Genomic DNA, 13,686 nt, shown 5'->3' on the forward strand with positions numbered 1-13,686 from the left:
TCCCCCAGGGACCCCCCCTGATAGCCCCCCACCCAGCCCCCCAACGTCCCACAGGGAGTCCCCAACAGTCCCCCCACCTCCCATGGGGACCTCCTGACCCCTCTCCAGCCCCATGACCCCCCCCCCGGGGACCCCCCAAAACCCCTCTCCCAACCTCCCCTGGGGACCCCCTGACACCCCTCCAGCCCCACACATCCCTTGTAGACACCACCCCCCTCCAGCCCCCCATGGGGACCCCCCAACCCCCCACCTCCCCCGGGGAGCCCCCAACAGCCCCCCCTCCAGCCCCACACATCCCCCGGGGACCCCCTGACCCCCCCCAACCCCTCCAACACTCCCCTCTAGCCCCACAACCTCCTCCCAGGGACCCCCCCAACACCCCCCCAGCAGCCCCACAACCCCACCCAGGGACCCCTGACCCCCCTCCAGCCCCACACATTCCCCGATGAACCCCCCAACACCCCTTCAGCTCCACATATCCCTGGGGGACCACCCAGCCCCCCAACCCCCTCCCCCAGGGACCCCTTGACATCCCCTGCCCCCCCCCCGCCCCCCCCGGGGTCTGGAGACCACCGAGGCTCCACCGCCTTTATTGGCACCGTGCACAGGAACGAGGGCACGCTATGGGGCAGGCTGTGGGGCACGCCATGGGGCAGTTCGTTTGTCCCTCCGTCTGTCTGTCCTTCCGCCAGCACCCCACGGCGCTGTGGGGATGGGCTGTGGGGGCCGTGGGGCAGGTCCCGCTATGGGGCGGGGCAGTTCGTCCATCCGTGGGGCGCCCCACATGCTATGGGGCGGTTTGTCCATCTATGAGGCGCCTGCCCCACACGCTATGGGGCAGGGTGCAGGGCCCGGGCCTGGCTCCGCAGCGCTTCAAACTCTCTCTGCACGAAATCCGTCAGTGCCTTCCGCATCTCCACCTGGGGGGCAGGACCCATAGATCCCAGAGCTATGGGGCACAGCAGCGTGTCCCTCCGCCCTCCCAACCTGCCGTGGGGCAGCCCCCCCAAGCGCTCACCGTCGACGTGCCCTCGGCCCGGAGCCGCTCCAGGAGGGGCCGGACGCTGAATGGTCGCCCCACAACCACCGTGATGCGCTGTGGGGAGAACGTCAGTGCCCCATAGTGTGCCCCACGGCCAGCCCCATACCCCCCCACCCCCCCCCCCCAGCTCCCCTCACTCACCTGCCCCACACGGGGCACGTACGGGGGGGCGTTGGGCAGGACGTCGTTCATGCCTGGCACAAGGAGGGGGGGAGCGGCCGCCTGCGGGGGCTACTGGCGGGACCCAGCCCCACGGCGGGACCCCCCCCCGACTCCCCCCACACCCCACCCCACCCCACCCCTAACCCCACAAGCCCCCCCTCCCCCAGCTCCTCCTGCCCATCCCCCACAACCTCCCAGCCCCACCCCGTTGCCCTCCCATTGACCCACACACCTTCCCGTGCCCCCCACATTCCCCCCACTGCCCCCCAACCCCCCCTGTTGCCCCCCCCCAACCCTCCCTTAGTTGCCCCCCAGCCCCGCTCACCCCCGTGCCACAGGGGCAGGATGACAGGGTCCAGGCGGCACTCGGCCAGGAGACGCCCGATGCCTGGGGGGGGTGTGGGGGGGCAACATGGCCATTTTGGGGGGGCCAAGAAGCCCCTGGGGGGTGAGGGGGTGGGTAGGGGGCAGAGGAGTAGTTGGGGGGCAGAGGAACTGGGGGGGAAATAAGGGGGGGGTGGATCAATAGGGGTTGAGGAGCCGGTGAGGCTCAGGGGATTGGGGGGGGACACTTGGGGGGCAGACGGGGGATTGGGGGGGACACTTGGGGGGCAGATAGGAGACGAGGGGGGGACAACTGGGGCAACGCTTGGGGGGCAGACAAGGGATGAGGTGGGGACATTTGGGGGGCAGACTGGGGACACTTGGGCAGATGGAGGATGGGGGGACACTTGGGGGGCAGATGGATAAGGAGAGGACACTTGGGGGGCAGACTGGGGATTGGGGGGGACACTTGGGGGAAAGACAGGGGATTGTGGGGATGCTTGGGGGGCAGATGGGGGACGAGGGGTGGGACACGTGGGGGGCAGATGGGGGACGAGGCGGGGACACTTGGGGGGCAGACTGAGGACACTTAGGGGGCAGATGGGGGGCTCACCCCACTTGAAGCGCACGAACTCCTGCCCCATGTTGACTTTGCCTGTGGGGACACAGGGCTGTGTGTTGGGGGGTGTGCGTCCCAGTCCCTCCCAGTTCCTCCCAGTCCCTCCCAGTACCCTCGGGGAAGACGTGCACCCAGTCCCCCTGGTTGAGCTTCTCCAGGATGAAATCCATCCCCCGCTGGTACACGCCGTCCCCTGCGAAAACCAGTTCAGCCCACTGGGATCCCCCCAGTATGGACTGGGATCCTCCCAGTATGGACTGCAACACCACCACCACCCCCCGCCCAGTACAAACTGGGCTGCCCCCAGTACAAGTAGGAACACCCCCCACCCCCCCCATCCTTGGCCCTGCACCCTCCCAGTTGCCCCCAGTCTCCCCCCAGGTTGTCTCCCAGTTGCCCCCAGTTACGTCCCAGCTGCCCCAGTCCCTCCCAGTTGCCCCCAGTTGCCTGTGGTCCCTCCCAGTCGCTCCCACCTCCTTCCCAGTCGCCCCCAGTCCCTTCCCATTACCCCCAATTCCCTCCCAGTTGCCCCCGGTTGCCTGTGATCCCTCCCACTCGTCCCCAATTCCTTCCCAGTCGCCCCCAGTCACCTGCACTCCCTCCCAGTTGTCCCCAGTTGCCCTCCAGTCGCCCCCAGTTGCCTGCGGTCCCTCCCAGTCACCCCCAGTCCCCTCCCAGTCGTCCCACTCACCCCGGCAGACGGGGACGCAGCGGCCCAGGCTGAAGAAGCGGGAGTGCAGCTCCCGGGTGAAGCAAATGTCAGCGGCCGTGGGGGTCCTGGGGGGAGCCGGGGGGGGGGGGGGGGCGGGGGGTGTGTGAACAGGGAGGGGGGGCTCCCCAAGACCCCCCCTGCCCCCCCCAGCCCCCCCTCCTCACCAGCGCATCTTGTGCAGGCTCCAGACGTGACGCAGCTTCAGGGAACCTGGGGGGGGGAGGTAGGGGGAAGGAGGGGGGGGACACTGGGGCACTGGTGTCCCCCCCCCCCGCCTCCCCCCAGCACCCTTGGGATCATTGAGGAGCCCCCCAGCCCCCTTGGGACCCCCCGGGGACCCCCCCAGAGTCCTTGGGATCCTTCGGGGACCCCCCCAGCCCCCTTGGGACCTCCTGGAGACTCCCCCCAGCCCCTGTGGGATCCCCCGGGGAGCCTCCTAGCACTCCAGTCCCCCCCCCCCAGAGCCCTCGGGACCCCCCCCAGCCCCCTTGGGACCCTCCTAGCACTCCAGTTCCCCCCCCCCCGAGCCCTTGGGACCCGCCCCCGAGCCCTTGGGACCTGCTGGGGACCCCCTGCAGCCCCCGTGGGATCCCCTGGGGACCCTCCTAGCACTTCAGCCCCCCCCCCGAGCCCTCAGGACACCCCCCCCAGCCCCCTTGGGACCTTCCTAGCATTCCAGCGTCCCCCCCAGAGCCCTCCTAGCACTCCTGTCCCCCCCCCCCAGAGCCCTCGGGACCTCCTGGGGACCTCCCCAGAGCCCTCGGGACCCCCTGCCCCCCCCCCGCAGTACCCCAGAGGTGGGGGTCGTCCATGCAGGACTGGTGGTTGGCGAGGGTGAGGAGGGGGGTGCGGGGCCCCCGCCGCTCCACCAGCTCGTGCAGCACCTCGCCGTTGTGCACCCGCAGCCGGTTCAGGTACCCTGGGGTGGGGGGGACACACACACACACAACGGGGGTCGGGGGGGGGGGGGCAACGAAAGCCGCCTCCCACCACCACCACCACCACCACCACCACCACCACCACCACCACCACCCCCCCCCGGCCACCGGTGGGGCCACTCACGGGTCCAGACGCAGCTGTAGGTGCCCACCAGGCCGGTGACGAGGCGGCTGGCCAGGGCCCAGGGCAGGGGGGGCCCGGCGGGGAAGGGCCAGCTCACCGCCAGCGGCATGCTGCCATGGCGGGGGCCCCGCGGACGGCGCCCTGGGGACGTGAGGGGACAGGCGTCGGGTCACGGGGGGTCGGGGACAGCAGCGGGATCCGTGTCCCACCCTCCGGCCCCGGCCCCGGCGACCCCCGGTTCCCCTCACACACACACACACACACACACACAGAGACACACCGTAAGCCGCCTCTGCCGTAAAGCGCGGCGGGCGCCCGTCGCAAACTGTCGCAAAATGGGAAGGAGGAGGACTCGGGGCATGTGAGAGGCGCCGGGCAGAGTGGCCGATGAGCGGGGCGGGCGGGCTAGGAAGGCGGAAGTACCATAGAGGAGGAGGAGGAGGACACGCCCCTCACCGCGCGCCGTCACCAAGGCGACGCCCGTCGCCATCTTGGCGTGAGGCGGCGGCCGCCATCTCGGAGGGGCGGGGAGCGGGCCGGGCCCGCCCGGCCCGGAGGGGACCCGGCGGCGGCGGCGGGGGACGGAAGACGGATGGTGGAGCGGGACGGGCAGGTACCGCCGCTCGGGGTCCCCTCAGGGACCTTCCTCCCCGGCTGACAGCGGGCCCCGGGCCCCGGCCCTCACCCCCGCTTCCATCCCTGCAGGGCCCCCCCCGGGCGGCCGCCGCCGCCATGGCCGCCGTCTGGCAGCAGGTGCTCGCCGTGGATGCCAGGTGAGGCCCGCAGAGGGGAGGCACCGGCGGCTGGGGAGGGCCGGGGCCGTGTCAGGGAGGACACCCTGATGGCGGGATCCCTTGGGAAGGGGCTCCTGATGCCAAGTGCCTTTTGGGGGGGGGGGGGGGGAATCCTGATGTTCGGGTCCTTTTTTGGGGGGGATCCTGATGCCCAGGTCCTTTTTTTGGGGGCATCCTCAGGCTCAGGTCCTTTGGGGGAGGGGATCCTGATGTCCAGGTCCTTTTTGGGGGCGGATCCTGATGCTCGGGTGCCTTTTGGGGGGCATCCTCAGGCTCAGGTCCTTTTTGGGTGCGGGGGATCCTGACGTTCAGGTCCTTCGAGGGTGGGGATCCTGATGCTCAGGTTCTTTTTTTGGGGGGGGGGGGGGAACGTTGTGCCCGTGTCCATTTTGGTGGTTGGGATCCTGATTCCCGGGTCCCTTTTTTGGGGGGGGGGGGGGAAGATGCTGCTAGCTGGACACCTTTGGGGGGGCACCTGGGCCCATGACGCATCCCTGCCCCAACCCCCCCACCCCACGGTGCCACCCGCCTCCCCCCTCCCTCCTTGTCACACCGTGCCAAGCTGTCCCCAGGCCTGGGGGACCCCCCGCTGTTGTGCGTGTGTGTGTGCGTCACCCCCCCTCGCCCCCCAGGTACGCTGCCTACCGCACACCCCGCTGGCCCCAGTTCCGGACGCAGTACGTGCGTCGCCGTAGCCAACTGCTGCGGGAGCAGGCCCAGGGGGGGGCCATGGAGGGGGCCACCCGCCGCTGGTACCTGCGGGTACGGGCCCGGCTGCTGGCCCAGCGCTACGGGGCCCTCTCGGAGCAGAGCAGCGGCCGAGCCCACAGCAGCAGCGCCCTCCGTGCCAGCCGCACCACCCTGGACCGCATGGAGGTACGGCCCCCCCCGACCCTGGGGTTGGGGGGGGGGGATACGGGGGCAGCGAGACCTTCCCAGGGGGGTGAGGGACCCAGACGGGGGGGGGGGGCTGCGGGGTCGTGGCACCGCTCCTGGGAGCTGAAGATCCCGTTTGGGGGGTCCCAGTACCCAATTTGGGGGAGCTGGAGGTCTCAGCACCCATTCTGGGGGAGCTGGGGGGGTCTCAACACCCACCCTCAGGGCTGCAGGACCCATTTTGGGGGGGGCTGTGGGGTCTCAGCACCCATTTTGGGGGGAGCTGGGGGTCTCAACACCCACCCTCAGGGCTGCAGCACCCATTTTGGGGGGGGCTGTGGGGTCTCAGCACCCATTTTGTGGGGGAGCTGGGGGGGGTCAACACCCACCCTCAGGGCTGCAGCACCCATTTTGGGGGGGGCTGTGGGGTCTCAGCACCCATTTTGGGGGGAGCTGGGGGGGTCAACACCCACCCTCAGGGCTGCAGCACCCATTTTGGGGGGGGCTGTGGGGTCTCAGCACCCATTTTGGGAGAGCTGTGGGGTCTCAGCACCCATTTTGGGGGGAGCTGGGGGTCTCAACACCCACCCTCAGGGCTGCAGCACCCACTCGGGTGGGGCGGTGGGATCCCAGCACCCATTTTGGGGGGGGCTGGGAGGGGTCTCAACACCCATTTTGGGGGTCCTGGCCCTGCTGTGGTCTGGCTGCTGGGGGTCCCCACTGCTGTGTGTCCCCCTTCCGCCGCCGCAGGACTTCGAGGAGGACCCACGGGTGGCCCGGGGCCACCGTCGCTCTCTGAGCCGTGGCTCCCACCCCAGCATCCCCCGCGGGACCCCCGATGAGCGGTGAGTGCTCTGGGAGGGGGGTGGGGGGTGGTCAGGGGGCTCAGTGGGTGCCAGGAGGGGGGGGGGTGTGTGTCAGTGCCCTGACACCCAAACGCCTGGGTCCCGCAGCCCCCCCGGGGTGGTGCCCACCCCCCTGGCCGAGGCGAGCCGCGCCATGGCCGGTGACACCACCCTCAGCGAGAACTACGCTTTCGCCGGCGTCTACCACGTCTTCGACCAACACACCGACAGCGCCGGTAACTCGGGGCTGGGGGGGGGGGGGGGACGTTGCGGGGGGGTCCCTGTGGGTCCACGGGGGGGTTCTGGTAGGCTGTAGAGGGACGTAGGGGGATTCTGGGGGGGGCATAGAGGGACACAGCAGGGGGCTGAGGGGCCACGAGGACAGATAGGACAGCCCTGGGGGGGCCCTGAGAAGGTGGAGGGGGTCCTGGGGGGGGCACAGAGGGATGTAAGGGATCCTGGGGGGCCACAGAGTGACATCGGGGGGGGCATGAGGATACGTAGGAGGGACCTGGGGGGCTGCAAGGGGACACAGAGGTGTCCTCGGGGGGGGGGGGGGGGTGTGTCACAGAAGGACATAGGAGGATCCTGGGGGCGTCGCTGAGGCGGCATTCGAGGGGACAGGAGAAGCGGGGGGGACCGTGGGGGCTGTTGGTGGCAGGAGGGGGGGACATTGTCAGGCGGGGGGGGGTCCCTGTGCGTCCCCGCAGGGGTGTTCTGGGGGGGGCTGCGGGCTCTGCTGACCGTGTCTGTGGTGTGTGTGTCCCCGACAGTCCCCAAGGTGCAGTTTGCCCACGACGAGCGTCACTTGCTGGCCTGCTGCTCGCTGGACGGCACCATCTCGGTGTGTCGCTTGGCGCCGGGGCCGCCGGCCGTCCTGCGGCTGCTGCGCGGCCACGGGGCCGGGGTAGCCGATTTCGCCTGGTCGTTAGCCAACGACCTGCTGGTTTCGGCCTCGCTGGACGGTAGCCTGAGGCTTTGGGACCCTGCCGACGGCCGTTGCATCCGCCGCGTCCCCGACCCCGACGGAGCCCCCCTGCTCTGCTGCGCCTTCCAGCCCCTCAACAACAACCTCACCGTGGTGAGTGACACCCCCCGCGGAGACATGGGGACACCCCCCCGCAATGCGCGTCCCCCCCCCCGTCACCCCCCCCTGCTTCTCCTGTCCCCTCGAATGCCACCTCAGCGATGCCCCCAGGATCCTCCTATGTCCCTTCTCTGTCCTCCTGAGGACACCTGTGTGTCCCCTTGCAGCCCCCCAGGACCCTCCTACATATTCTCATGCCCCCCCCAGTGTCACTCTGGCCCCCTGGAGCTCCCTGTGTCCCCTCGTAGCACACCAGGATCCCTTACATCCCTCTGTGCCCCCCCCAGGACCCCCTCCACCTTCTCAGGGCCCCCCCAGGGCTGTCTTATGTATCCTCATGGCCCCTCAGCCCCCTGCTGTGTGCCTCTATGGCCCCCCCAAACCCCCCCCCACGTCCCCTCACCACACCCCATGCCCCCGTAGCCCCGTCCTACGCCCGTTAGCCCCCAGTGACCCCCTCAGGAGGTGCTGGGGGGGCACGTCCCTGTCCCGGGGGGTGTCCCCCCCTCTTCCCCACTACCCCTCTGCGTCCCCAGGTGGGCAGCGCCCGGCACATGGTGCGGGTGGTGAACATCTCCACGGGGAAAGCGGCTCGGGGGGGAGCGGGCCGGCTACCTGGGCGAGTGCTAGCCCTTTGCTTCGACGCCCCGGGACGCGTCCTCTGGGCCGGTGACGACCGCGGCTCCGTCTCCTCCTTCCTCTGCGACCCCGCCACCGGTACGGGGTGGGGGGGCGTGTGAAAACAACAAGGTTTGGGAGGGTGGGGGGGAGCGATCCGGGGGTGCTGACCCCCCCCAATCCCCCTTCAGGGCGGCTAACAAAGGCCTCGCGGGTGGTGGTCCAGGCCGGCGGCTCCATCACCTCCCTCTCGGCTCGCGCCTGGGCCAGTCGCGAAGCCCCCGACCCCTCGCTGCTGGTCAACGCCTGCCCCGACCGCCTCCTGCTCTTCCGGTGCGTGGAGGGGGGGTTGGGGGGGGGGTGGGCTGGGGGGGGGGGATAGCCACAGGGCTCACCGTCTCTCCCCCCTCTCCGTTTCCCCCCCCCCCAGGGTGGTGGAGGAGGAAGGTTCGGGGGCTCCGGGGCTGCGGCTGCGACGCAGTTTCCCCACCCGGCACCGGGAGCAGCCCCTGAGGAGCTGCTTCTGCCCCCTCATGTCCTTCCGGCAGGGAGCCTGCGTGGGTAGGTGGGGGGCGTCTTTCGGGGGGGGGGGGGGGGGGCGGGGTGTGTGTGTGTGTTTGGGGGGGGCCATGGGGGGCTGGGGGGGCTGCATGGAGTGTTTGAGTGTCCTTTAGAGGGCGAGACTGATGCTCAGGTCCTTTCGGGGGGGGGGTGTGTGTGTGTCCTGATGCTCGGGTCATTTTTTGGGGGGGGGGGGGGGGGGGGGGGGGGATCCTGATGCTCAGGTCTTTTTGGGGGGGGAGATGTGGGGATTCTGGTGCTCGGGTCCCTTGTGGGGGGGGGATCCTGGTGCTGGGGTCCTCTTTTGGGGGGGGGATCCTGATACCCAGGTCCCTTTTTTTTTGGGGGGGGGGGGGGAGTGGGGCACGGGGAGAGATGCTGATACCTGGGCACCTTTTTGGGGGGGGGACACACCTGGGTCCATGATAAATCCCTGCACCAACACACAACTCCAACCCCCACCAACGGTGCCCCCTCCCTCTCTCCACGCCCCCCATCTGTGTCCCCCTCCCTCCCTGTCCCCCCGCAGTGACGGGCAGCGAAGACGCCTGCGTCCACTTTTTCGACGTGGGGCGGGCGGCCCCCCGGGCCACCGTCAACACCCTGCAGGGCCACGGCGGGGCCGTGCTGGCCGTGGCTTTCAACTGCGACGAGAGCCTGCTGGCCTCCAGCGACGCCGCCGGCACCGTCATCGTCTGGCGCCGGCAGCACGCCTGACCACCCCCACCCCCCCAAAAATCCGACCCCCCCCCACCCCCCCCTCCCCGGCAACGGCACAGACCCCCCACTGCCTTCAACAAGCGTGTTTGCACCCGCCGCGCTCTGGCTCAGAAAAGGTACTTGCGGCAAGCGGCGGCCCCGCACTTGCACTCGATGCGGCCCCGGGCCCGGGGGGAGCCCCCCAGCCCCCCCGCCGCCAGCCCGAAGTTGGAGTCCATGCGGGTGCTCTCGGCGTCCACGGGGTCCACTGTGGGGGGGGGAGAAGAGGGGGGGGAAATGGGGAGGGAAGGGGGGGGTGAGGGGGGTGATGGCACCCCACCCGCTACCACCCTCCCCACAGCTACGGCCTGGCTGCCCCCACATGTACCCCACGGCCATGGGGCAGGGGGAGGTGCTGTGGGGTGGCTGTGAGACAGGGGGGGCACCACGGGGCAGCCATGGGAGGTGCCGTGGGGCGGCTGTGGGGCAGGAGGAAGTGCCGTGGGGAGGCCTGTGAGGCAGGAGGGGGTGCCAGGGGGTGGCTGTGGGGCAGGGGGAGGTGCTGTGGGGCAGCTGTGGGGCAGGAGGGGGCACCATGGGGCAGGGGGAGGCACCACGGGGTGGCTGTGGGGTGGGGGGAGGTGCTGTGGGGCAGGGGGGGGCACCATGGGGCAGCTGTGGGAGGTGCCGTGGGGCAGCCATAGGGCAGAAGAGGTGCTGTGGGGAGGCTGTGGGGCAGGAGGGGACACCACGGGGCAGGGGGAGGCACCGTGGGGCAGCTGTGGGGCAGGGGGAGGCGCCAGGGGGCGTCCGTGCGAGGCGCCGTGGGGCGGGGGTAGGTGCCGTGGGGCGGCCGTGGGGCGGGGGTCGCCACGGGGGGTTACCGTGCATGTTGTAGTCGAAGGTGAGCTCCTCGCCGGCGCGGATGGGGCGGGTGGCGAAGAGGGCGATGCGTGGCAGCCGCTCGTCCAGGTTCTCGATGAAGACGTTGTAGACCTGCAGGTTGGGGTCACACTGCGGGGGGGGGAGAGAAGGGGGCATGGGTGGGCGTGGCAGCAAAGAGAGGGGGGGCGTGGACCTGGCAAAACCCCGCCCACCCCCACCCAGTGGCGAGATGCTGCTCCAACTGGACTGGGCTTGGGTGAAGCCCCGCCCCCAGGTGAATACCCACCCACCCCAGCGAAGCCCCGCCCCCTCATGCTGGGATTGAAGGCATTGGAGCACCTTCCCACTCTGGGCGGAGCTGTGGGAGGCTCCTCCCCCCGGGTAAAGCCCCACCCCTTCATGCTGTGATCAAAGGCATTAGGGCACATTCCCAGTGTGGGTGGAGCTACAGAGGCCCCGCCCCCTGACTGAAGCCCCCCCCCCCCCCGTGATCAAAAGCATTGGGGCCCATTCCCAGTGTGGGTGGAGCTGTGTGAGGCCCCGCCCCCAGGTGAAGCCCCACCCCCCGGGTGAAGCCCCACCCCCTCATGCTGTGATCAAAGGCATTAGGGCACATTCCCACTGTGGGTGGAGCTGTTGGAGGCCCCGCCTCCCAGGTCAAGCCCCACCCTCAGGTGAAGCCCCACCCCCCAGCGAAGCCCCACCCCCTCATGCTGGGATTGAAGGCATTAGGGCACCTTCCTGCTCTGGGCGGAGCTGCGGGAGGCCCTGCCCCCAGGCAAAGCCCCGCCCCCTTGTGCTGTGATCAAAGGCATTAGGGCCCATTCCCACTGTGGGCGGAGCCGTGGGAGGCCCCGCCCCCCCCCGGGTGAAGCCCCACCCCCCTCATGCTCTGAATCACTCAAGGGGCTGATCCCAGAGTGGGTGGAGCTTCATCGGGCCCCGCCCCCCTCCTCCTTTCCCTCCATGAATGAATTAAGAGCTTGGCCAGGCCATTCCCACCGTCGGGCGGAGCCGCGGGAGGCCCCTCCCCCCCAGCCAGGCCCCTCCCCCCCAGCCTCACACTGTGGTTGACGAAGTGGGAGATGTTTCCGTAGTGAGCGGCGTCCACGGTGTAAACGTCCTCCACGTAATCCAGGTCGAAGAGGTAGGTGGCTCCCTGCCGGTCGTAAACCTGCCCCCGCCGCTCCGCCTCTTCCGAGGTGATAATCTGGGAAAAAGGGGGGGGGGACACAAAGAGCCGTGACACCACCCCCTCTCAAGATACACCCCCTCTCGGTGTGTTGTCCCCCCCACCCCAAACCCCTCTTTCCTCTCACCTCTCCCACGTACTCCATGACGAAGCTGTTCTTGCGGATGCGCTGGAGGGTGCGGACCCCCCAGCCCCGGCCGTTGCCCGTACGGAAAATGCAGAGGTCGTAACGGATCCCCTTCTGCACCACCCGGTTGGGACAATCGGAACCGCACCGGCACCGGGAATTACACTCGTAGATGGGAAGCCCGGCTCGGATCCGCACTTGCCCGGATTCGTTGTAGGCGAATTTATTGTGGGAAGCGCCGGGGCAACAACCGTTGGCTCCCTCGGCCAAACAGTCGCGACACTCGCACCCCACGGCTACCGGCGTCAGGGTGATGCCGGCCCCCACCTTGTACTCGTTGATGTAAACGAAGTCCTGGGGGGGGCCGTGTAAATCCACCTCGTTCTCCACCACGATACGGCCCCGGTGGCTGCGGGTGTTGTTGAGGAGCCGTTCCCAGCAGCGAAGGGCCCGGCGTTGCTCCGCTTTCTGCAGGAGGTAGGAGGCGGCCCGGGGGGGTAAACCCCGGGGGCCGGGGCGTACGGGCCCCCCCGGGGCACGGGCCAGGTCCTGGTGTAACTGCTTCAGCAGCCCCTGGCACCGCAGGTTCTTGCGGGGTTCCCAGGTGTTGGCGGTCTCGGGGTACCCCCGCCACTTCACCAGGTAAAACTCCTCGTCCTGGAAGGGGGGACACACACACACTGTTTGGGGGGGAGGAGGGTCTTTGGGCCGGGGCGGGGGGGGGTCCTGGGGACAGCCCGGGGGGCTGGGGGGAAGTCCGGACACCCAGGGACGCTTGGTGACACTTGGTGACTAGGGATATCGGCGTCCCTGTGGGGGCCTCATGGGGATGGGGGGGTCCCAGGCCCCTGGGGACACTAAAAAGGACACTTTAAGTGACAAGGGACCCCCCCCACCCCCCAAGCCTTGACATCGAAGGAGACACTTGGGGTAATAAGGGACGTTCCCCTCCCCCTCCCCTTAAAGGGAACATTCACAGTGACATGGGACCCCCACAGGGTTGGAGGGGGGGGGGTCTCAGGCATCTAGGGACAATAAAGGGGACACTTAAAGTGACAAGGGACCCATCCCCCTTGACATTAAAGGGGACACTCGGGGTGAGGGGACCCACGTGCGGGGGCTGCGAGAGGCCTCGCAAGGTGAGGGGGGGGTCCCTGGGCACCCAGGGACATTAAAGGGGACACCTAAAGGAATAAGAGACACCCCCCACCCCACCCCCAACATAAAAGGGGGCACTCAGGGTGACAGGGGGCTGTGTTGCCCCCACCCCCCCCCCAACCCCTCCCCAAGGCCAGGGGGTTGTGGTGACATTAAAGGAATCCCTTGGCCCCCCCCCGTTTGTCACCCAGGGTTTGGGGGGGGGAAGGGGGTGCCCAGGGCTCACCCCGAGCTCAGGTGTGTGTGTGTGTCGTGTGTCGTTCCCCCCCCCCCCCAAACTCACCCGCACGCGTTTGTAGTCGCAGAGATATTCCACCTCGAACTCCCCCAGGCTGCGGCGCGAGACCCCCAGCGCCCGGCACCGCAGCCCCCGCAGCCGGCAGAGCTCCCGCAGGGCCCCCCATGACGACTTGCAGCAAACAGAGCAGCCTGGAGTGGGGGGGTGGGTGAGGGGGGGGGACAGGAACCCCCAGCACTGAGAACCGCCCCTCCCCCCCGCCCCTCCAGAACTGCCACACACCCCCCTTAAACGCCCAGACACCCCAAAACTCCCCCTGAACTGAACTCCCCCCACAGCCCCCAGACACACCTAGCACCAAGACTCCCCCCCCAGCACCGAGAACCCCCCCAGAACCGACACACACCCCCCCAAAGCACCCAGACACCCCAAAACTCCCCCAGAACCGCCCCCCCCCCAGCACCCAGACACACACCCCCAGTACCAAATGCCCCCCCCCCCAGAACTGAGGACCCCCAGCACTGAGACACCCCCCCCCCAGAAGCAAGACACCCCCCCCCCGAACCAACACACACACCCCCCAAGCGCCCAGACACCCCAAAACTCCCCCTGAATCGAACTCCCCCCCGCCCCCGGCAGCCAGACACTGCCCCCCCCCAGCCCAGCATGGAGACTTCCCCCCAGA

At 69.4% G+C, this 13,686-nt stretch overlaps 3 protein-coding genes across 5 annotated transcripts; 1 reads left to right on the forward strand and 2 right to left on the reverse strand.

Moving 5' to 3' along the window:
• Positions 1–574: 574 nt before the first annotated feature.
• TAFAZZIN (tafazzin, phospholipid-lysophospholipid transacylase) lies at positions 575–4,214 on the reverse strand. Of its 3 annotated transcripts, XM_074167133.1 has the most exons (11): positions 4,202–4,214; positions 3,922–4,062; positions 3,650–3,778; positions 3,024–3,069; positions 2,839–2,924; positions 2,260–2,340; positions 2,142–2,183; positions 1,530–1,592; positions 1,184–1,236; positions 1,019–1,096; positions 575–920 (listed from the first exon to the last, which is right to left on the reverse strand). In XM_074167133.1, the coding sequence occupies exons 2-11, from the start codon at positions 4,028–4,030 to the stop codon at positions 831–833; spliced, it is 777 nt and encodes a 258-aa protein (XP_074023234.1). In that variant the 5' UTR covers positions 4,031–4,062; positions 4,202–4,214; the 3' UTR covers positions 575–830. The 3 variants fall into 3 exon arrangements, with proteins under 3 accessions (XP_074023234.1, XP_074023233.1, XP_074023235.1); XM_074167132.1 differs by lacking the exon at positions 4,202–4,214 and having other exon boundaries at positions 3,868–4,030; XM_074167134.1 differs by lacking the exons at positions 1,530–1,592; positions 4,202–4,214 and having other exon boundaries at positions 3,922–4,183.
• A 414-nt stretch (positions 4,215–4,628) lies between these two features.
• On the forward strand, positions 4,629–9,519 carry WDR13 (WD repeat domain 13). Its single transcript, XM_074167136.1, has 9 exons — positions 4,629–4,694; positions 5,348–5,591; positions 6,342–6,436; positions 6,545–6,672; positions 7,210–7,517; positions 8,060–8,240; positions 8,333–8,474; positions 8,572–8,702; positions 9,232–9,519. Exons 1-9 carry the CDS (start codon positions 4,654–4,656, stop codon positions 9,417–9,419), a joined length of 1,458 nt encoding a protein of 485 aa, XP_074023237.1. The 5' UTR covers positions 4,629–4,653; the 3' UTR covers positions 9,420–9,519.
• SUV39H1 (SUV39H1 histone lysine methyltransferase) lies at positions 9,492–13,192 on the reverse strand (the record flags this gene model as incomplete). The annotated part of the gene is made up of 5 exons (XM_074167135.1): positions 9,492–9,669; positions 10,286–10,415; positions 11,350–11,496; positions 11,606–12,262; positions 13,047–13,192. Coding segments are annotated over 5 exons (1,220 nt in total), but the record flags the coding sequence as incomplete, so codon positions are not given.
• Between the last annotated feature and the right edge of the window lie 494 nt (positions 13,193–13,686).

The sequence above is a fragment of the Numenius arquata genome, unplaced genomic scaffold (genome assembly GCF_964106895.1).
Source record: "Numenius arquata unplaced genomic scaffold, bNumArq3.hap1.1 HAP1_SCAFFOLD_1124, whole genome shotgun sequence".
NCBI lineage: Eukaryota > Metazoa > Chordata > Aves > Charadriiformes > Scolopacidae > Numenius > Numenius arquata.

Coding starts and splice junctions, on each gene's coding strand:
- TAFAZZIN (XM_074167132.1), bottom strand. CDS start 4,030: ATGCCGCTGGCGGTGAGCTGGCCCTTCCCCGCCGGGCCCCCCCTGCCC. Junction 2,925..3,023: donor AGCCTGCACAAGATGCGCTG/GTGAGGAGGGGG, acceptor GGCTCCCCCCAG/GACCCCCACGGCCGCTGACA. Junction 1,237..1,529: donor CCTGCCCCTGTGGCACGGGG/GTGAGCGGGGCT, acceptor TCCTTGTGCCAG/GCATGAACGACGTCCTGCCC.
- WDR13 (XM_074167136.1), top strand. CDS start 4,654: ATGGCCGCCGTCTGGCAGCAGGTGCTCGCCGTGGATGCCAG. Junction 6,437..6,544: donor CGCGGGACCCCCGATGAGCG/GTGAGTGCTCTG, acceptor TGGGTCCCGCAG/CCCCCCCGGGGTGGTGCCCA. Junction 8,475..8,571: donor GACCGCCTCCTGCTCTTCCG/GTGCGTGGAGGG, acceptor CCCCCCCCCCAG/GGTGGTGGAGGAGGAAGGTT.